The sequence below is a fragment of the Orycteropus afer genome, unplaced genomic scaffold (genome assembly GCF_000298275.1).
Source record: "Orycteropus afer afer isolate SDZICR_OR568_19922 unplaced genomic scaffold, OryAfe1.0 scaffold00352, whole genome shotgun sequence".
Lineage (NCBI taxonomy): Eukaryota > Metazoa > Chordata > Mammalia > Tubulidentata > Orycteropodidae > Orycteropus > Orycteropus afer.
The window spans coordinates 2,887,952-2,911,967 of NW_006921939.1; the positions used below are offsets into that span (position 1 = coordinate 2,887,952).

General features: G+C 38.7%; 1 protein-coding gene across 1 annotated transcript in view; it reads left to right on the forward strand.

Annotated features, from left to right (window-relative positions):
* The window catches only part of PAK3 (p21 (RAC1) activated kinase 3), a 116,024-nt gene that overhangs the window by 7,158 nt on the left and 84,850 nt on the right, over positions 1 to 24,016 (forward strand). The window contains exons 2-6 of the mRNA XM_042782507.1: positions 15,004 to 15,104; positions 17,746 to 17,808; positions 19,394 to 19,438; positions 20,615 to 20,768; positions 23,032 to 23,069. Coding sequence (XP_042638441.1) covers positions 15,004 to 15,104; positions 17,746 to 17,808; positions 19,394 to 19,438; positions 20,615 to 20,768; positions 23,032 to 23,069 — 401 coding nt within the window. The remainder of the gene's footprint in view (positions 1 to 15,003; positions 15,105 to 17,745; positions 17,809 to 19,393; positions 19,439 to 20,614; positions 20,769 to 23,031; positions 23,070 to 24,016) is intronic.

The following is a 24,016-nucleotide window of genomic DNA, read 5'->3' on the forward strand; positions in this document are numbered from 1 at the left end:
ACCCACCAGCCACTCCTCAGAAGGAAGATGGGGCAATTTACTTCTGTAGTGATACTGCCTCGGAAACCCAAGGAGGGGTCACTATGAGTCGGGTCTGACTCAACGGCACATAACAACAACAACAACATACAATAAAGGAAGGATGTAACAGAGAAGAATAACTGAAGAGAGGGAGATTAGAAGGTGGAGAAGATACAGAGTATGAATGAGAAGAAAGTGGGAGAAAACATTAAAATGAGATGTTGCAAAGAGGAAAGTTGACACTTGCTTAGAGATATGATCAACTTGATGGCAATGTTCTTTGTTTTTAAGGAATATGAAGTTTCTTTCCTCCTTAAAGTAAATGAAGCCTTTTTTCTCTCTCTCAGACTTGTACCCTGTATAATTATCTGTTTGTTGCAGGAGAGTCCAGTTAGGCTATTACCTCATCTTTGCTTTTTGTTCTCAAATGTTTACCATTGAAATCATGGCACATGTGAATTGGATGCAAATGAGAGTGGAACCAGTTTGTGTTGCCTGGAAGATCTGGGCAACAAGTAACAGGCAACTTCCTAATGACTTGCCAGAATGATCACTGTTGCTGCATGTTTTTAAAGATGATATCCTTGAAGGTGAGGGCTGTCTGCATGTGTGAATGGGAGTGACTAAAAGGGCTCACATGGGGACCATCATTTTCTTTTCCCCATCATCACATGGAACACTAGGCCTATGACTTGAGCTTGCAACTTCTCTTGCAGAGTGAGGTACCACTTTGAATTTTTATCTGTACATTAAAGGGTGCTAATTTTTGGAGGACATAAATTCCCATAGCTACTAAAGACCCATCAGGAGGAAATGGGCTTAATATTCCACCAGAGGAAATGGAATTAGACATAATGGAATTCCAGATAGACCCATTGGATGCTATGATAATCAGACCAAGGGTGAAATTTTCTAGGTTCTTCATGACTTTAGCAGGTTCCACTTGAAGGCAGGAGAGTGGGTTAACATAATTTCTGCTAGCTCTAGTGTACTATAGAGCCTAAGGCACTTGACTGAGAACCAGAAGGCTGGCAGTTCAAACCCACCAGCCACTCCTCAGAAGGAAGGTTGGGCAATCTACTTCCATAGTGATACTGCCTCGGAAACCCAAGAAGGGGTTGCTATGAGTCGGGTCCACGGCACATAACAACAACATGGAACTTCCTAACTATATGCTTCTGGGATTTACTAATATAATAAAAGATAACAAGGGCAGTGAATGTTTAAAACAGCCCAGTTTCATCTTCTTTCTCAGTAGTTATACTTCCAAGGACATAATTCATATGATGAAAAGTGCCCCATTCTAAAAATTGCCAGATTACCGGTACTTAGTTCTCCAGTGAATATAGTCACCCCATTACTTAGTGTATTGCTAACATGATGATGTATTTTTGGATGGCAGTATATGAATATTACAGTAATGTTCAAAGTCATTTCATATCAGTTATCTCCTTCAAACTTCCTATGATGAAGGTAAGGTAGATTATCGCTATTTTACAGAGGAAGGTAGAGAAGTTCAGAGAGATTAAGTGACTTCTACAAAGTCCCCCTATTACTTAATAACAAAGCAAGGCAGACCTAGAGTTTTGGTCCCCTGACTCCAAATCCAGTGATGTTGAACAGTACACAGCTTACCATAACATGGATGTTAGGAAACTTGTGAAAATGGGTTTTAGCCAATGTGATACATGAAAAATGAAATTTTAACAGAACCAGGAGAAGCCTAGGTAGATCCAACCCATTTTCTTAGTCTGCAATGACAACAGTCCTCAGACCTTTGTTTTTACAAGTTATTCCTCCTAAAGGCCTAACTCACTCACAGGAAGTAAGTCTTTGTAAAATAGATAATCTGTCTTTTCCCTGTTTCTGTGTTACTGTTTGGGGCTTCTAAACCTTTTCCAAGTATAAAATAATACCTGAGGCTTATTAAAATTAAAATATTAAAGAACTATATTAAAATAGAATATGAGAGTCCCTATCAGCGATTGATCCATAATCCCTCATGTAAAGGATATTTGGGCCCTCTTCCTCACTTAAATATCTACTTCCTTTTCTGCTCAGAATTAGTATATATTTTACTCAAGATGCTAGGTTTAAGCCAGAAATATATTATGTGGAACTTTTAATTTTTTTTTTACCCACTTGACACTGTCAATTTTTAACAGATTTAGAGTCAACAATAAGATCTTATATTTTTATGTGAAACTTTCCATTGCAGTGAACACATAGTGCTTTCAAAATTTCCATTGGGGGGGGGGGAGAACAAACTTGAAGGCACACCATGAGCATTCTTTCTTTTAAAAAAATGCTAATTAGAGAAAGAGTCTCTCCCCTGTATGTAAAGGAAAATTGTACTTTTCATAAATCCAGGAGATAGGAAAATTCTGTAGATCTTCCCCCATAATGTGCCCTCAAACAGGATAGTTTGTTTTTGGAGCAGAAGTGCCAGAGAGTGGTACCTTCTTTGCAGAAATCATACCCAGGCTATTGCTTTCACAATGAGTGCCTCCCTCTGTGAGACCACCTGCAGGGCTAGTGTTTCCATAGGAAGAAGTGTTCTGAGATAGATCAATATTCTTACCAGATATAAGGCTTCAGAAGGTTTTCCTCTGGACGGTTATGGCTCAGTGTATTTGCTCACCCACAAATCAAAGAATGGTGCAGACTGACATTTTTAAAAATGAAAAGGGAAACAACCCTACCTCCCTGGTGGTTAAGTAGACACTAAAACATTTTAACTCTTAAAAACAAGGGCAGCATTTTTACATGACTTTTGTGGGGCCTTGACTAGCAGCCTTTCAGTGGCTTGGAGAAATCAATGAACCTCTGAAAGCACCCATTACCCAACTAAAGAGTGATATTGTCACTAAGGAACATCTATTAGGAAAAGTCAAGGTTGCTATTCGTAGGAAGTGGATAACCCTTTAAGAACCTTCTGTGTCTTTCCAGGGAGCTCTGGTAGCATAGTACCTAAGGCACTTGACTGCTAACCAGAAGGCTGGCGGTTCAAACCCACCAGCCACTCCTCAGAAGGAAGGTTGGGCAATCTACTTCCGTAGTGATACTGCCTCGGCAACCCAAGGAGGGGTCGCTATGAGTCGGGTCCAACTTGATGGCACATAACAACAACAACAACAACAATGTCTTTCCATCATGGCTTTCCCAGGGCAAAGCTCAAGGATATTGAGATGAATGCCAATCATTGTAGTACGACGGGTATTTAAACTGAATCTCTCCACTGCCTCTGCCAGAAACAGCTCCTATGTCTGTAAAAGATGTTTGGCTTCAGCACATAAACATTGAGTATAGATTTTACCTGGGCAGGGGGGAGGGGACAACAGGAAGTAGAGGGAGGATAGTTGCTGGTGTCCAGCAAGGGCCTATGGGATAAGGGCACCTCCCAAGGGGGTGGGGGGCTCCAACTCCAGTGACTCCAGTAAAGAACTCCTAACAAAGTGCTTTATTAGACCTCTTTTATCTCATAGAATTTCGTGGAAGACCAAGGGATAGAGACATGTGTTCAACCAGCCAATGTATAAATCTGAGCTGCATGCTGACTCCGAGCACAAGTCTAATATGTTAGCTCTGTCATTCATGCAAAAATCAGATATAACAGAATTGGCTGCTAACATAGGCTTATTCAGGAGCATGCTTTTAAACACTTATGTACTTCAGTCAGAATATATCTGTGCCTACTCTTTATGTGCTAGCTCTGTGCTGAATGTTGTGGAGGGTACTACATGTAAGACAAGGGTCCCTGTCCTCAGGTAATTGCAGTCTAGTTGCAGAAATAAGACACACACATATACAGAGAGAATTTATAGCAAAGCCCAGTAAGTGGTCTTGGAGGCAATGGATGCAGTTACATGCAGGTCCTCCCCATCCTCCTCTCTTCATCCTCCTCCTCAACCTGAATGAAACAGCAGTAATTGTAAAGCTAGCCCCACCATGCCATGTGTACCTCAATAGCAGTATATGGCCATGAGGCTTGTGTTCTGGAAAGCGCTTTTTCATTCATCTGCTCAAAAACTTTTTCAAGCACATTCTTTATTATTATCTCCAATTTCTTCTTTCCTTCCTGGTTTCCCAAGCTATATTCTCTTTGACCTCTGTGTTCTTACTTCCTCATCAATATGCTGTATCCATTTCTACTTCCTGCCATCCCTTCTAACCAACCTTTAAGACCTGTTCTCAAGTCCTGCCTCCCCCAGTAAGCTTTGACTTTCCACCAGAAATGTCTTTGACCTTCCTTTCTTTTAACACTGTATAGCATTTATACACTTTTCAATTTAGCATCTGAGTTCTTTGACCAGGTAGTGTTGGTTTCTATTTCTCCTTTGTTAAGCTTAGTCTCCCCAGGTAGATTGCAGATATAGAGTATTACTTCAACTCCTAATGAGTCACCCAGCATAACCTGTCACTATGCTGATTCACAATTCAATATATAATACTCATTAACTGACCCACTGACTGACTCAAAGGAAAGGAAGTTGGGGCGATAGCCAAGAGGGAGCTGTTCTTAGAGCCAGAGTTGTGAAATGCTTGCTTCTTAAAACTAGCCAGCCTGTGTGGTTTTTTTTTTTTTGTTGTTGTTGTTGTTGTTGTTGTTTGTTTGGAAAAATTATTTCTGAATTTAAAAAGTATGCCTTGTATGATATTTTGCATTTAGGTTTTGGTGTTAATCTGGCTTTAAATGTTGCTTTTTTATGACATCATATGCCATAACATTTTACATGTTTGCCATTGCTTTTTTGTTTTTTTATAAATATTGTTTTGTGCTTTCAGGATGAATTTATCCAAGAGCATTTCTCTATGCCTGTCCTCTATCATTCCTTTTCTTTTCCTGCATGCTATGTTTTTAAAGGGCTAGAAAGTGTTGTAAGAAATAATGCTGGTGTTAGCCATATATCATCCAATGAAAAGGCCCAACAAAATTTCCAGGAATTTTATGGGACAATGACAAGTGCAACTTATACAACAAGGAAGACTCAGGTGACAGTTTTCTAAAATGCTTTCAGAAGGCAAGCATAGCATCATCCAGGGGTTTCATCTGAGGAAGAATTGGTGGTTTTGCTCTCTCTCTGGCTACAGGCTGTACTTTGAATCTTGTCCAGCTGTGTGGTCAGTATATGCCTTTGACCCCAAAGTGGCACTTCACAAGTGATAGTCCTGAATGAGTACAGAGTCATCCCCACTGTTGGATAAAAACAGCAACAACACTATCATTAATAGCTTCAACTACAACTTCAAAACATGCCCTCCCCACCTTCTTGGCAGATACTGTTTCCTCATCCACAAGCACATGATAGCAAATAAGCATGACTTGTTTCCATATATTGGATCTGATTTCATATAATGAAGATCATTCATTCATCCATTCATTTGTTTGAGCATTTGCTCGTTCATTAAATATTTATTGAGTGTCAGGTACTTTTCTATATAGATGCTGAGGTACAGAGGTGAGTAGATCTCAGCCCCTGCCTTTAAGGAACTGATGACCTAGTAGTGGACACAGACTAGTCAGTCAATGATTAGAGTTCAGTGTGGTAAGTACCATAAAAAAGTGAGCACTGAGGAGGGGCATCTAATCAAGAGGGGTAAGAAGATTAGGTAAGGTTTCCTGGAAGAAGTGACTCCTGAATTGAGGTGAGTCTTAAAATAGGAATATGGCTAGCCAGGTTAGGAGCAAGTGGCATTCCAGGCAGAAGAAGCAATATTATGACAACAGCAAACATGACATACTATTAGTTGAGGTTTTATGACTACAACTACAAATAATTCGGAATAGTTAGTACATAGAGTGGGAGCAGGGGAGAGGTAGGAAATGAAGCTATAGAAGTGATTGGTGACCAGATCCCAGAGGACCATATATGCCATGCTAAGTACTTCAAATGTGATTCTGAAGGCAATGGGGTTGGACACTGGAATAGGGAATGACAGACATCAGATTTGTAGCCATAGAAAGAAGATTGGCTTGGAGGGAGGGGGTAAGAGATGGAAGGCAGGAGAGAAATCAGGCTGCTGTAGTCATACAAGTGAGAAGATGTGGGCTGGCCCAAAGGCCAATATCAGTAGGAATAGAAGGAAGGTAAAGTGTGAAAGGAATATTTAAGGGGAAAAATTAATAAATCTAGCAACTAATGTGATGGTGGAAGGAGGAGGGTATCAAAGACGGACTCCAGAAATCAGGCTTGGATGATTAGTCGGAGGAAGGTGAGCTAGGGAACACAGGAGGAAGAGGAGGAGATTCATGTTGTTTTAAGAAGGGAAAGGCAATGGAGAATTAGTTTATATTTGCAAATATTTAGTGAGAGAGGCCTGTGGGGCATCCAAATGGAAGGGTTCAGTAGCCAGTTAATTACATGGGGTAGAAATGCAACAGAGAAGTCAGGGCTGGAGTTACATATGGAGAAGTCACTAAAGTAGATGATACTTAAATCCATGAAAGTAGATGAGATAACCCAACATAGAAGTGTGTTGATGAGAAGAGATGAGGACCTAAGACAGCTCATGTTGTTGTTGTTGTTACGTGCTGTCGAGTCAGACCCAATTCATAGTGACCCCTCCTTGGTTTCCCAGGTGGTATCACTATGGAACTAGATTGCCCAACCTTCCTTCCAAGGAGTAGCTGATGAGTTTGAACTGCCAGCCCTCTGGTTAGCAGTCAAGTGCCTTAGGCACTACGCTACCAGAGCTCCCGTAAGACAGCTCATTGGGAATACTATTTAAAGAACCCATAGAGAAAGAGGCTCCTGGAAATGAGATAGAAAAGGACAATCCAGAAAAATAGGAATGAAATCTAAGAATGTGACATATGAAAGAAGGGGAGGGAAGGAGTTAGTTTCAAGTAATGAATGGTTGGCTAGGTCAGTTTTGACAGAGAGGTCAATGGTTGTGAGGACTGAAGAGTAACCATTGGATTGGTCAAGAAGTTAATTTGTGACCTAAAGAAGTCATTAGTCATTGCAGTTATTTAAGGACTGGGAGTTTAAAAAGTCTAAACTACCCTTTCAAGAAGTTTAGCTAAGAAAGGAAAAGCTTGAGGGACTATAGTAGCTAAAGGAGGGTGTGAGATAGCAGAAAGGTTCTAATTGTTAAGGACAAAAAAGATCTCAATATATTTTAAGCCCAAAAGAAAGTGCGGATAGTCAGAGATTGAAGATGTAAGAGAAAAGAAGAGAAACTTGTTGGAGTGAGTTTCCCAGAGAAGCAAGAGGGACTGAGATCTAAAGCACCTGTAAAGGAAGAGTCTTAGGCAAAAGGGGGTGGGATACTGCTGCCAGGGAGATGGGAGAAGAGAAGATGATGCTACTGGTGGGAATAAATGCATGTGTGTTGGAGAAAAAGTGAAATCAAAGGTGTTCCCAACTGAAGGCCTCAATTTTCCTCAGTAAAGTAGAAGGCATATGGTCTGCTGAAAGTAAGACAGGAGGAGGTGGAAGAGAAAGAAGTTTGAGCAAAGTGGCGAAATCCTGTACTATCCAGTGATGGAAGTGGGAGAGAACGATGAGACAAGAAGAAGTTTGCCAAGCACCAATGATGGCCTATCTAAGGTCTGAGACCTTTATAGTAAACCAATCTTCATAGCTATCTGATTTTTTACTAGCAATCTTAGTAAAGAAGTGGAATGGTTAAATGGGTGGAATTTGTCAAGATAGAGTTTTGTAAGATGAATGCAAGAGGAGGTCAAAGGATGAGAGTTTCTAGGGCAATGGTTAGAGAGCAATTTAAGTGATGGAACATAGAGCCCAGGCTAGATAAAATGGAAGCGCATCAAGGTGAGAGCTGAGAGGTTGGCTGAAAATGGAGGGATTCGGACACTGGAGAACTTGTTGAGATCAAAGGACAGGTGAGAGTTTGAAAGACTTTGAAGACTAGAGCAGGATAGGAGGTTGAGCTCAGAGAATGAAATAATAGTGGGAATATTTCAGAGAAAGAATCCTTCTGAGTAATGATAAGTCCTGTGGAAGCTGTGATTTTCCACTCTGGCTGCACATCAGTATCATCTACGGAACTTAAAACAAATCATTTGCTCAGATCTCACCCGAAGCCATTCTGATATAGTAAGTTCTTGGTGGGATATAGACATCAGTATTCTATAGAACTCTACAGATTATTCTGATGTGCACTACTAGTTGAGAACCACTAGTTTAAAGGGTGGCCATGGCAGTGGAGTGCAGAAGTGGAATAGAGGTGAAATTCATTAAAGTTAAGGGAGGCTAATGTGCTATATGAAAAGGGTGGGAAGAAAGTGTCCATTTATTTACATGTATTTCACAGAGTGAGGCAGCCTTCAGTGTAGAAAGAAAGACTGGGAGTCAAAGTCCTCAATGAACAGCAGACCTGGCTAGGAGAACTAAATGGCACTGACCTCAAAGTAGATTTTATTGGTAAGTGCAGAGCATTGATCTCAAATCAACAATTTGTAGCAAAAAGTGGGAGACCTGGCCCTTCTCCATCCTTCCAGTCCTACAAGACTTGAAATGGTGAAGAATGAGCAGCCTCCACCAGAATTATATGGGAAAGTGGTATCATGGGTGGACAGTAGGGTTTAAAGTTGTTCTTAACCTTGGCTACATCTGAGGAGCTTTAGAAAATAAAGGTGATAGACCTGCCTCAGACTAAGTGAGTCCAAATCTCTGGGGATGAAGTTCTGACATCTCTCTTTTTTAAGTGTCCCAATTGAGAGTGATGCATAATGAAGTTTAAGAATCTAAGACAAGAGCTGAAGAGACATTTAATGAAATGGTTTAGGATGTAAAGGCAATATGTTTATGGTGGGACAAGTTCTAGCCACTAAAGGAAGCATAGAATACTGGGGAAGGGGCATGTAACAGATGACAGATAACTAGAATAACTTTTCCTTTTTTTCAGAAGGTAGTAGAATGGAGAAAGACATTAAGATGAGAGACTTAGAGTAGCTAGCCCCTGAAGTTACAGCCAGAACTCATGCACACTCAGAGGGTCCCAAGGCCAAGGGCTAGTTGCAGTTTGTGGTCAGCAATTTGTGGCCTTTGTTCCAGGTTCCCATAAAATGTGGGTGATAAGCTTAGAAAGTGGTACTTACTTGAGCTTCTGTTCTCTAGAACTGATTGGGTTTAGCCATATCAGCCTAAGACTTAGGTTAGGCTGACTCTTAGCAAAGGATCAATGTTCACAGAATTTTCTGGGGAGATACAGACACTTTAGTGTTCCTTAAAAATAAGAAAAGAAAATAGAAACAAACAGACTTTTCCCATCTATGCTTCATTCAGTCGTTAACATTTTCTGAGGGCTAGGGCTCCAATCTATTGAGGTTCTTTTAGATGACACTCGAGTAATAAATAGTGTAGCTGTTAAGAATGTAAGTTCTGGAAACACAGTGGGAATCCACGTTCAAATGCTGGCTCTGACCGCTGACAGCTCTGTAACTCTGGGTATGTCATTTAACCTGAGTCTCACTTTCCTCATCTATAACACAATAACAATATAGTAACAATAAAGCTTACTTTGTAAGATTGGTGTGGAGATCAAATAAGATAATCCCAGAATCACTTACACATAGTGAAAATTCCATACATGATAGTTATTCTTTGTGTGGGCCCAAGCCAAGCCAGGTGGTAAGGAACATGAGAATGAGTAAAATCCTATCTCTGTTGTCAAGTATCTTAAACTTTAGCTAGAACTATAAATATGTAAATAAGAAATAACAATTCATTGTTGATAAGTGCTAAACTCAGAGTGTGCAATAGGTAGCTCCATGGGAACACAAAGGGAGGGGCATTTAACTTTGTCTGCGGAGGAAGACAGGAAAAAGCCTTGCCCAAGGACAGGAAGCCCAAGAACACATCTCAAAATTAAGGACAAATGGAAGTTATTTTCACAAAGGGGAAAGGATATGGAGAAGTAAGGCTTTCCAAGACTAGGCCTAGCTTGTGTAAAAGCTTAAGGGTAAGAGAAAGCCTGGCAGTTCAAGGAGTGTGAAATGCGTATGGGAGAGTGGGAGCCGTGGCATGATTACAGGCTGGAGAGGTAAGGTAGAGATGCAGGCCTTTGGAGATTATTGCTAAGGGGAGGTAATGAGGATCCATTTAAGTATTTTAAACATGGTCAGGAATGCATTCAGATTTGTGTTTTTTTAAAAGATTACTCTGGCCATAGAGTGGAGAAATGATTTGAAAGGGGAAAAATTGGAAACAGTCTAGCAAATGTAGCAAGGAGGATTTGGTGACCAATTACTGTAGCAATAAAGTAGGAGTCAAAGATGACTCCTGAATTCTGGTTAGGGACCCAGTGGACCCAGTGCTGGATTACCCACTAAGCAGAGTAAGCATGTTTTTCAGGCAATCAGCAAAAAGCAAGGGCACCCAAAATGCAGAAATGACGTCTCATGACGTCATGACGACTCATGACGACCTTATGTACAACAGAATGAAACACTGCCCGGTCCTGTGCCATCCTCACGATCCTTGCTATACCTGAGCCCATCGTAGCCACTGGGTCAATCCATCTTGTTGAGGGCCTTCCCCTTTTTCATTGACCCTCCACTTTACCAAGCATGATATCCTGCTTCAGGGAATGGTCCCTTTTGACAACATGACCAAAGTAGGTGAGATGAAGTTCGGTCATTCTCGCTTCCAAGGAGTATTCTGGCTGCACTTCTTCCAGGACAGGTTTGTTAGTTCTTTTAGCAGTCCATGGTACACTCAACATTCTTCGCCAACATCACAACTCAAAAGCATCAACTCTTATTTGGTCTTCCTTATTCATTGTCCAGCTCTCACATGTAATACCATGGCTTGGGTTAGGCGCACCTTAGTCTTCAAGGAGACATCTTTGCTCTTCAGCACTTGAAAGAGATCTTTTGTAGCATATTTTCCCAATGCAATATGTCATCTGATATCTTGACTGCTGCTTCCATTGGTGTTGATTGTAGAACCAAGTAATAGGAAGTCTTTGACAAGTTTTGTGCTTTAGGATCGTTTTTCTTGAATTACAGATTGGGGAGGGGGATCATAATCTTTTCAATGTTTAGAGCCTCCCAGAGAAAGAGACATAATTTACATGATGTAAATTATCTGGGTGGTGACTGGTATCATTTCACTGAGAGAGGGAACACTAACGTCGGTGAAAGTTTGGGCTCCCTGATTTATTAAACTTAACAACAACAATAACAACAAAAACTGACTGTCTTCAAGTCAATTCAACTCATAGCGACCCCTCCTTGGGTTTCCGAGGCGGTATCTCTATGGAAGTAGATTGCCCAATTTTCCTTCCGAGGAGTGGCTGGTGGGTTTGAACCTCCACCCTTCTGGAATGGCATGTTTAGGCTGTCAAGTGACTGACAATCAGGTGGCCTTCTAGGGAGACACCACTGAGCCAGCATGTCTCAGCCCAAATGGAGTGTTTTAGACCCAAGTCAGTATGTTCCACATGTTCAACCAGTGCTAATAGAGGATGAGAGAGTTTATTTGCTTGCAAGAGAGATAATGAGCGCAAGTTGATAAAATGGAGATATAGATTAAGGTAGGAGTTCCTAACCTGTAGTCCAGAACCTCTAAATTATATGCAAAATTGTGTATATGTGTATAGTGCACTTTTAGAGGCAAAAGTTCCACAGCTTTCTTCAGATTTTCAGAATGGTCTTGGTCCCAGAAAGGTTACCAACCACCAAGAGTAGATTTCTTATGAAGTGAATGAAGCTTCCTCTACAGAATTCCTCACTTGCGTGAGACTCTTTGAAGGTTCTACAGAGGAGCCCTAGCATTTTTTATTTGTAATGTTGGGTTGTTTTTACTTAAAGGGAGCCCCCTCCCAAAGTATATAGTCTCTGGCCCCCCAAAATCTGTATCCACTCCTGCCAATTGCAAATTAGGGAATTATCTAACATGAATTAGTGTCTGAAAATGATTCGATCCAAGAGGAATGAGCGTAGAGAAAAGATTGTTAAAGGCCAAAGACTGAGCCAAGAAAGGCAGAAGAAGAAGCAATGTTTAGTCAAGAGAGAATGATTATTAAGGGAGGAGGAGATTCAGACTATGTCAAGGAAGTGGAAAGGGAGGTAGTTATCCATGTTCAACATGAAGAGATACCAGGAAATAGGAAACATAAGAAGACTACAGTAGTTAAGACTAGGGCATCTTTTTTGGAGTGGCAAGAACCAAAGCCAAGCAAAAAGCTGATTGTACCATTTGTATTTATGAAGAAGTAAAAATAGTAATTGAATAATATAAATGGTTGTTGTGGTCCACAAACATGCAGTGGACATAACAGTAATAACTGAAAGCTCCAAACTTTACTGTCCAATTAGCATGTTGTTATTGTTGTTGTTATGTGCCATTGAGTTGGACCCGACTCATAGCAACCCCTCCTTGGGTTTCTGAGGCGGTATCACTACGGACGTAGATTGCCCAACCTTCCTTCCAAGGAGTGGCTGGTGCGTTTGAACCGCCAGCCTTCTGGTTAGCAGTCAAATGGCCAATTAGCATAATATTCATTAATAACGTAACCTCACTGTAAAAATGGAATTTGTGCTGAGGTTAAATTACATAGCATATATGTATCTTTTAAAATGTGTTCTGTAGCAAGCCAAAATTTTGAGTGGCCCTTGTCACCTTCATTCACCTTTCTTTCCTAATCCTTTATATTCTCTCTCACTACGGGAATGCCTTTATTTCTGCCCCATCTCTCTGTCCTCTAACTGGAGATATGGAACACTGAGGGTAGAAAGAAAGAAAGCATGGATGACATTTAAACCTGAAAAGTTTTCAATCCATATGGTTAAGCGAATGTTACCTATAATTCAGACTGAGAGATCGTTTAGTATTTGAATCAAAATGTTCTAAATTGGCCACCCTGACAATTCTGAAGTTGATTGGTTTCAACTAGGTAAACCTGGTTCAGGATGACTTGCCAGTATTGGGAGTGTGAGTAGTATTTTTCTGAGTGGGACATGCAGCCTTATCAGAGATATCTGCACAAATCTCCTGATAACGTTTATTGTGGAATCTACGAGATGCCATTTTGGAATGTTTTCACAATGACTTCTTTCTGGGATGTATTTCCAGAAGGACTGATTTCATTATAGCTTCCAATTTAATATTTTCAGTGATTATATTTTAAAGTCTTTGAATTAAGTGTTGATGTTGTTATTCATAATTGTGTCTCTATTAAAAATTTGCTAATTGAGAAAGACAATGATTTTGAATGGTTAATAGGATAGAATATAATAAGAGCATGGAAAAATGGCTACAAAGTAGAAAGACCAAACCAGGGAACTGGTTTGGGTTTCTTAGTACTAAATAAAATTAATTCAGTGAAAAACAGGAATTTGTTGCTTTTTACTAGCAAAGTGTTGGGTAGGAAATAATTAAAACTGTTTTAGTGTTCAAAATTTGTAATATTATTGATTGGACATTGTGTCCTTTTTGAACGAAGACCAACCGTTTATTAAGATATGCAAAGAAAATATTCTCTATTCTATTTTGGTGAGTAGTGGCTGAAGTCTTAAGAACTTATGAGCAGCCACTTAAGGTGCAACAATTAGTCTCTTCCTGTCTGGAGCAGAGAAGAGTGAAGAAACTCAAAGACACATCAAAACAGTCCAAAGGACTAATGGACCATGTGAATCCTGAGACCAGAAGAAATAGATGGTGCTGGATACCACTGCTGACCACTCTGAAAGGGATCACAGTAGGAGGTTCTGGATAGCGTGGGAGAAAAATGTGGAACAAAACTCAAAATCAAAACAGGCTAACTGGTTGGACAGAGACCGTTGGAACCCCCAAGCCTATGGCCTTTTTTAGTCACCCTTCAAGCCTGGAACCAAACTCACCCCCCAAGGCTTAACTTTCGGCCAAACAATAGACAGGTCTATAAGTTGAACAATAACTCTAGAGAGGTTTGTCATTCTTTAGAACAATCAACCACTCAAGATCAAAAGGGCAGCACTTGCCCAAGGACAAAGTTCAGAAAGCAGGAAAGGATAAGAAAGAAGGAGGATTGGAAATGGGAAACAGAGGGAGGAAGTGGGATGAGTGATGTTACATTGTGGAGATTGCCATCAATGGCATGAAATAAAATGTGTATGAATTGTTGAATGGAAAACTGATTTTCTCTCTAAACTTTCACCCAAAACACAATAAAAAGTTTTTTAAAAAAGATACGCTTTGTAATATAAATATGTAAATTAAAGAAGTTTTAGTTACAAGCATGCCTTGGGGGTATATCAAGGTTCTGTTCCAGACCACTGTCATATAGTGAATATTACAATAAAGAGAGACACAAGAATTTGTTGGTTGCCCAGTACATAAAAAAGTTATGCTTACACAATACTGTAGTGTATTGAGTGTGCAATAGCATTATGAACAAGTTTGAAATATTCTGAGAATTACCAAAATGTGACACAGAGACACAAAGTGAGCACATGCTGAAGGAAGACTAGCCCAAGGAAGGATTGCCACAAACCTTCAGTTTGTAAAAAATGCAGTATCTATGAGGTACAATAAAGCAAACCATAATAAAATGGGGTGTGCTTGTAGCTGATATTTAGCTATGATTAAAATGGAAACAATGCATAACAGTTTTATAGATAGCATAAACATTTTTCTGCTCCTCTCTAATAGTAAACCTTAGCTTTATTTGAATGTAATCAATTTCTATATTGGTAAGTGGTATTTGATCCAGCAAAACCAGCTAAACACAATATACCTTGATATCTATTGGTTACATGATTTAGACTGATAAAGGGCACAAATCAGTTTGACTGAAGTTTTGTTTGAATTGGATTTTGGAAATTTTTTTTTATTATTTGAACATAACGAGTTTGTCAGACTCTCAGCTACTTCTGCAAAGAAAATTAGACTTTCTGCATTTGATACTGATAAAATTGTGTTGGAATCAATTGTCTTTCAATTTTGTAATTGCTTTGCTGAACCTAATTGTACAACTTGTGGATGCCAAAAGTATACCGCAAACAAATACATGTTAACGTTTTGCCTTTAGCCAATAAGAAGAAAGAGAAAGAGCGCCCAGAGATTTCTCTTCCTTCAGACTTTGAACATACGATTCATGTGGGGTTTGATGCAGTCACCGGGGAATTCACTGTAAGTAAGCTCCTTATTTTGTTTTTGCAAGCCATAAAAAATTCCTTTTTGAAAATTGGTTTCAAGAAAGAATTGCCACATCTCAAAATGTGAGACTTAGTGTTTTTGATGATTTCAAGTAAGATGAGTTTTGCCTAGATAATCAAAAATAGAAATAGAGGGTGGCAATACAATTGGCAAAATTATTTTACTTATCTCAACAAAACATCTGGTCCCTCTTTACCCAGTCTTCAACTTGATTGAAAATACTGAGTTACCATGACATATGAGATGAAGTTCTGTGCAGACTAACTCTGCTTGAGACCATTCTTTATCATTTGGAGTGAATAAGAGAATCATCTACTCAATTTTCCCAGTGAGCACAATCCATCTAAATAATTCAGGCTTTACATTGAAACCTGAATTGCCCAGATCAGCTAACCACACTAACCAAAAATATCAGCAAAGTTGACCTATTCTTCCTTTGATTTAAAGAACAAAGTTTATTTTTAGGATCTATTTTGTAGGCCTTAAAAAAAGCAAATCCTGTGTTTCACAAAGAAATATTGATAGATAAATTGTGTATGCTTTAGTAGTTACATGCTGATATATGATAATAAATCCACAATAAATACCAATAAGAATTCTCTGGACATATAATAGCAATAGACCCAGACTTTCTTTGGATGTTTGTAGTACTCAAATAGGACAAGATCTCAGATCTATGACCTTTTATACTTTTTTTTTTTTTTAAGATCTGGCATCTTTTTTTTAGATGGGTGAAGGAAAAGATGTGGCTAGAAACATGTCCCCAGGAAGATCAACTACCTTTTCCATACTAGTAAGGAATTCAATCAAAATGTGTATTCTGAAATAATGAGTAATTTTGCATGTATTTTGGGGAAAAAAAAATCCTTGATAGAACCATTGTCAATTCTTGGGTTGTTACATCAGAGAGAAATTTAGATATTCAATAGTTGAATTTCTTGTTTTGTAACATGATGGTTAGTGATTAGATTGTGTCATGTCATTAAGTGAAAAAAGAGTGAACAAATGAATTTGATTTAGAGAAGTAAACCATGTTACTGAATTGACAGCCAACTTTTCTTTTTTCTTTTTTCCCCTAATTCGGGAAGTAAGCACTATGAGAGTAAAATGGAAACCTTGGCCTTGTACGTGCTGTGAGTTGACCCTTTCTGTGTTCTCAGTAGCTAACAGAAGAGAACGTTAAGAAATATTAATATTGATATAGTTGAGGCATTGGTAGATTTAACCAATTTCATCCTCTAAGTCAGAGATGTTGTTCAAATGCTCTTGAGTTTGAGCCCAACCTCCTTTCTCTACTATAGTTTGAGATTTGTCTCTTAGCGACACCTAAAAAGTAAATAACCACTATAATCACCATCACCACAACAATCGCCATCACTACTACAATCACCATCATTACCACCAGAAAAAAAAAATTATAATCTGAACAATTGTAGATTTTTTTAAACATATAACAAAGGTATAACTTTTTTTCTGACTTTTGAAACTATTAAATAACTTAAGCTTTAGAAAAGTTTTATCTAATTACTCTTCCTTTTTTGTTTTAAGAACTTTATCTTTCTGGTTTTCATCTTCTTATTTTCTCTGTGTTTCTCTTATTTAACCTTCTCTTATGTTTTATTCTTGTCATTCCATATTTTTCTGTTTTTCTTCTGTTTTTTGAGGTGAAAATGTTCTCCTTCACTATTTTTTTTTTTAAATGGCATTCTGGTTTTCTTAACGATGTTTTATTCTTCTCACTTTTTCCAACCTGCTTGACATCTTATGTACATACAATCTCGCTATCTTTAACTTTCTTTATGCTTTTCTGGGTTCTGACTGGAAATGAAGGAAAGTGAATCACCACCAGCTGACTGAAGCACCAACCATTTTCACTTTATAGTCAATTAAAACCCAAAGAACTAATCAGAGGGGTGTGGGGTAGAATGTGATGGGACAGTCTTTCCAATTATTTGAGAAACAATCTGATACAATCAAACTAAACCAAACACAAAGAACTGTTCTCAAACCCCAAAAACTCAATCTGAAATGAAATAGCTGTTTGAATGCAGTCAGTTATTAGTTGGTTATCGATTATATATAGACAGACACAGACTAAATTTCTAAATCTAAAATACTTTATTTTAGTTCTGAAGATCTTCTATAACTATTTGTCCACATATTTTTAAATTCTGTCTTAATCTCTGATTGAGATTTGCTAGGTTATTATGTTTACCAAGTTAAAAAGTACCAAATGATAATAAATCTTTAAAAATAATTTTATTGGTAGGACTTAGAACTAGGTCCTAATTACTACAGTACCTCTAATTCCTAATCCATTGAGTGTGTGTTGATGAAGGTCATATTACTAATTTTGACTGTTACAGTTGTTGAGGTTGAATGTTGAGCGATTTGTTGAACTGTCTAGTCCATTTGTTTTACAAGGTTGTATTATTTTGAGTATTTAGACACTGATTCTGTGTGTTGTCCGGTGCATACACTATAGTTGATTGACCCATATAATCATGCACCCTTTGGGCACTAAAGCTAAATTAAGTTGGGAGATGAAATTTGAGGTATTAAATTATTTAAGTCCTTACCCTTTATATTACCATTTTTGTCCCAAATACTTCAGAACTCCCCTTTCCAGACCTCTAGACCTGTGACAGTCGCTTCAAGTCAATCAGAGGGAAAAATGGTATGAGTGATATACATTGTCATTTCTTATGATAAGATATATGCTTGGCCTGTTATATCATGCTGCCATTCTCCTGGGCTACACTAGAAAATCCCCAGCTTGGTGTATGTCTAGTTGTTATTGTATACATGGTCAGGCATTGATATGTGCTCCTGCTTCTGATGCTCAAAATCCTAGGTCTCCATTAGCTGTCTAGCTTTGGGGATTGGTATCTCAATTTAGAGTAACATGATGGTTTCTGACTATCTGCCTTTGTGGCAAATATTCAAAGTTAAGTATCAGGTTTCATTGATTAAGTGGCTTGTCTCAACTTAAAAAGGCAATTATGTCTGCAGTATAGCCATGTGGTAAGTATAGTTATCTGGAGGACCTTCTGCAATTGACAGCATATTTTCCTTGCTGTCTAGTGATGACACGACTATTTATTTATCACAAAAGTTTAGAAGTGCCATGAAAATGTATAGTAACTGCAAATATTTTAATGATGATGATAATAATCATGCCATGATATCTGCTCTAGTGGTTATGTGCAATGCATTCCTGGTTCTGTAACACTTAATAACTCCTCTGGCCATTACAGTATTAACCAAATGCTATTAATTGCACTTAGAGTCAGATCTGAGATCGTGCATGGGCTCCTGAGTTCAACTTTTTGGCTTAAGGCTTTAGCATCATATGCGTGATGAATGCATGTAAAAAAAAAAAAGTTCTTTCACTGTGCTTGGAGTAACCCCAAATGCCAGGAATCAAGGACCTACATCTTAAATCAAATCATTTGGGTCGAAGCATGTTTCTGTAGTTCTGGAGATATATTTTTGTTTAGACAAAGCTGGTACCTTATATCTGATCTTATTTTGTGGGAAATGGGACTTGGGAACTGCCACATTAAAACAGAAAATTTTCATGTATGGTTTGAAATGAAACGATTTCCCTTTCCTTGGTCTTAATTGTCTAAGACACTCAAACGTAGAGTCTGGCTGTGTGGAAACATCCTTAATCTAGTTTTTGCTAAGCCAGCCATTACTTTAGCTAGAACAATAGAATCACATCAGGGAGAATAAATGTTAAATTCAGCATTGCCATATAGCCATCCTTTGGATTTTAGCCACTTAGACATTTCCAATGTGAAACTGGAACTGGTTAACCAGAATTTGGAACTGAAATTTGTAAGTTCATCACATGGCCATTGGCTACCTGTGATCACCTAGCTATAAAACCAACTTACAAATTATCGTCAAAGATTTTCATGATGCCATCCTTCTTTCCTCCAAATTCATGTTTCTGCCTTTTAGTAATTTCTCCAGTCATTTAATGGTAATTTTTATTTATGGAGGAAGTATCTGGCCAAAGGTGGAGTTATCCATCCAAACTTTGGAATGTTGTCATTTTCTCTGTTTTCTTAAATCTGTTGTCCTGTAGCCTGTCCTGCCCCTGATTTAGTTAATACCTCCCTAATTCATAATTGCCCCATTTTAGAAGGGATCCCCCCCATTCAAACCCATTGGTTTCATCTCCTTCCCACCTTCTAAGTTGTCCCACATTCTGTTTTAACTTTCTTTTCTTTCTTTATTTACGTCCATTACAGCCAGATCTCTATGGCTCACAGATGTGCCCAGGGAAGCTCCCAGAGGTGCGTCACAGGCCCAAAAGAAGCTTGCATCAAAGTGCTTCTTTGAGATGTCATAGCACTGCAGCAGCAGGTTCATGTGTGTGCAGTAGAGTTGTTGCTTGGCTTATCTCACTTTTTTGTTGTCATTCCCAAACTCTGGAGGCCCACGTCACACATTGTTTTGCCGAGACTTCATGGGACAAAGCCACATAAATTGTATCTAGATGCACTCCAGGAATAGTGTATCTGTTTTTCTCTCCAAGTTGCTCTTGGAGTTCGGATAAATATGAAATGGAGACATCTGCAGGCTGAACATATAGGAAAGAATGCTGAATGCTCTATGCAAAACTAATCTCTCTGTGTAATTTTTACAACTCTCCTTGATTAGAGTTCCAAATACTCCCTCCTCTCTGCTCTAAATACTTTAGATTACTGCAAATTCTCACAAGGTTTTGGCATGGTTTTTGTGGTCCCCAGGTTCTTTGTGCCAATGAATGGAGAGGAGGAAAAGGAAGAAGGAGAAAAGGAGAAAGAGGACATGCCCTGGAGAAAGCTGCAGGGAAAATGCCCAAAGCAGCACTAATGTACTACTTAGCATCTCAGTGGTTATTGCTCCTCCACATTTCTATTTTTGTCTCCTCCCAGTCCCCCTTTCTATTAAAGCTCTAGATCCAAAAAATTACATTTTGTAACCACAAAGTATAAACTGACCAAGGGTGAGGACTTTCCCTTATGGCAAAAGATATTCTGATTGAAATCTGCCCAGAAACAGTTTATGTTATTCAGTCTTATAAAATCCGTTGATCCGCACTGTACTATGCTGTGCACAAATTTAGAGAAGTCTTGCTATGTCTGCCCTGAGTCACCAGAAAAAAAAAGCTAAGCTGTAAAACATCATTTCATGGATGAGCAGAGTCAATATGGAGGTGATTTTCATGTGCTTTTTTTTTTTCTATCACAGTCATACTCCCACCCACCCTTTTTTAAGTTGGATCCTAGTTTTACCTATGTGTTTTGATTAGAGAAGAGAATGATTGCATTGTTAAGTTACTAACTTTAAATCTAGAGTGTAACTTCAGTTTCCCAAGTGTAATCCTACAGGTAGCATGGGCTTCTTGGTGAAGAACTGTACTGGAACCTGAAAATGAAACTGCTGAATGTTCTGAGCTGCCATTCTTTCCCTTTGGTTGTCCACAGGGAATTCCTGAGCAATGGGCACGATTACTCCAAACCTCCAACATAACAAAACTGGAACAGAAGAAGAACCCACAAGCTGTTCTAGATGTTCTCAAATTCTATGATTCCAAAGAAACAGTTAACAACCAGAAATACATGAGCTTTACATCAGGAGGTAAGAGGAAGTGTAGGTATCCAAAAGCAAAGAAGTAATTCCAGTCTTAGGGTCCCATGATGAAAACACTCCTGTAGGGCTTTGGAGTCAGTTCCAGTTTCTTCTCCAAATGTCTTCAACATAAGCAAACTGAAAGATGAGTTAGAAGTTGAAGGTGATGTTAGGAGATTTATATTACTTGAGTGAGGTTTAGAACCAAATAAGAGAATTGTTCAGTGAAGCAGTAGTTGTCACTTTCAATCAGCCATTGCAGTTATTTCTTTGTTTTTTTGCTGACATGAAGACACTCGGTCACTTAGGATTAGGTTTAGTGGTGTGTTCATGAAATAAGAGTTATATAGAGCAAACCATGGTCTCTTGAGGTTTATTTTATCTGTTAGATTCATTGCTTTGCCCCATGATGACACAGCACAAATTTTGTGATTTCCAGATTTTTTTTTTAATTATTTTATTTTGATTTGGGCGAAGATTTAAAGAGTAAATTCACTTTTCATACAGCAGTTCACATATACTTTGTCTCATGTCATTGACCAAAATTTACCACGATGCAACAGCTCCCCTCCCACTTCCTCCCCATAGTTACCTCTTCCCAGTGTCCATCCCTCCATACTCTCCTGCCCCCTGAGCTGTCTCCCTGTGCATAAGCAGCCCTTACTTTTCCCACGATTGTTCTCTCCAGGGATTTCCAGATTATTTTGATGAAACCACAAATTCAGACTGAAAAAGGAAACCATGTCTTGCTATCAAGAGTGATCAAATTAGCCATGTAACTGCCAAATCTCCATGCTATTTGCTCATGTATATACTTGGCCTTTGTTTGGAGCTTTGATGTTCAAATTTGCACAGTGAACAGTTGAAAAACATGTACCAAAATTTTTTTTTTTTCATTTTGAGAAAGATCATCATCTGGCATGTCTCTCTAGAACAACTTATTATTTAATACCTAAAGAAAGAAGAGGAAGCCCTGGTGCCACAACAGTTAAGCGCTTGGCTACTAACTGAAAGGGTGGCAGTTTGAACCCACCAGCTGCTCTACAGAAAAGACATGTGGCAGTCTGCTTCCATAAAGATTTACGACCTTGGAAACCCCATAGAGCAGTTCTATTCTGTCCTACAGGACCGCTATGTGTCATAATCAACAACTTGGCAAACAGCAACAAAGAAAGAAGGGAATACTGTCATTAATGCCTCAGCTATAAAGGTATATCTACCTCATGACATTGGATTCAGTATAGGATAGTCTAGAAATCTCTTTAAGAACAACACAGGGATACACTTGGACCAGTCAAGTGTAGAGTTGTCTGATTTGGCTACATCAAATATCAAAGTTCAAACTGGAGGGCATATGCCATTCAACATGCTAAATAGGATTTTATTTATTTGTTTATTTTTAATGAGAAGATTGCTTAACTGCTGCTATTCAAAGTTGAAAACACAATAAAACTGTCAAGGACAGCTTTTTTTTATGATGCTTAGTTTTCCATGAGAAATAAAATACCTAAGAGAACTTGGTGACACATTAAGCAATGCTTAAAATAAAAGAGAGCAAGAGTAGTGCTTCAGGTTCAGTGTAGACCCATAGGTGATTTCTAGAGGCCATTTTAGTGTAACCATTAACACCTTCAGATTCTCAGAGTTTGTTCTTCACTTCAAGTAGCCACTACTGTTTAACCCTTTGGCTTTCTCTCTCTCTTCCAAAGATGAAATCCTGACAACTGATGTTAGAACTTAATAGTATCTGAATTATTGCACTATACTGAGTTGAATGAAAGTCACCATTTGTCTTCTGAATGCTCTAGTGTTGAGACTTATGGGGTAGGAGGGAAAGGAGAAGGAGGAGAGGGAGAGAGGAAGGCAGGCTGGGAGGGAGGGAGAGAAGGAGGAGGGGAGGAGAAAGGGAGAAAGAGGAAGGCAGGGACAAAGGGGAAGAGTGTAGGAGAGAGGGAGAGGGGAAAGAGGGAATGGGAGAGAAATCCTGGATATAGATGTGTAGAATTCGGGAGCAGGTAATCTCCCCATCCCTCCATATAGATGATATTCACTGTGTGCAAAATGCCTTTGTGAGAATATGATGAGGTTGAAAGCTATTTTAAGAAAAACAAGCTATGTCATTTGTCATAATACCTATTTAATACTGAATTGGTGAGTTTCCTTTTGGTCAAAGGTATGCAGTTTTGTTGCTGTTGTTTTTCTTTTTTGAAATGAATTCTAAATGAGGGAATCTTTATGAAATAATATTGACTTCTTGATCCTCACTTTTCAGATAAAAGTGCACATGGATACATAGCAGCCCATCCTTCGGTAAGTGAAAAATCCAAAACTTTCACGTGATTGGTGTTTACAGGGGTCCAACAAAATTACACTTGCACAGATCCAGTTTTTAAATATAGGATCATTTTTTAAAAAATCTCATCTTATTAAGGTATAATTTAGATACAAAAATTTTACTTATTTTTAAGTGAATGATTTAATCAGTTTTAGTAAATTCATGCACTTGTACTACTGTCACCACAATCCATTTATCACCCTGATAAGATCCCTCATGCCTGGTTATAGTCAATCTCCACCCCCACCTCAGCCCTAATCCTATTTAGTGTAAATGGAATCTTAGAGATTGGAGATTGGCTTTTTTCACTCAGCATAATTACTGGAGAGTCATCCAAGTTATTTTATGTATCAGTGATTTGCTTCTTTTTATTGCTGAATGGTATTCCATGGTATAGATGTACCAGTTTGTTTAACCATTCACCCATTGAAGGACAACTTGGCTCTTTTCCAATTTTATGATCATTAAGAATAAACCTGCAATGAGTATTCATCTACAAGTCTACATGTACATGGAAATGTTTTTACTTCTCTTACATATAATATCTGGATCATAATAATCATAGTAATAGCAGCTCAAACACTGAGCTAATCCTTTCATGAATTCATTCACTTAATCTTCCTACAATTCAATGAGCCAAGTCTTACTGTTGTCCCCATTTTACAGATGAGCAAACTGAGGTTTAGAAAGATGAAATAACATGTCTCAGGTCACCCCACTGTACTATCTTTTACTGTCACCTATTCCCACAAACTGAGGCACATATGTGGAAGTGACTTTGCCAAAAGTCACACAGCTAGTTTTAGCAGAGAAGTTACTAGAACTTAAGTAAACTAGTTAAAAGTCCTTGTTGTTGTTGTTATGTGCCATCGAGTCAGCCCCGACTCATAGCGACCCCTCCTTGGGTTTCCAAGGCAGTATC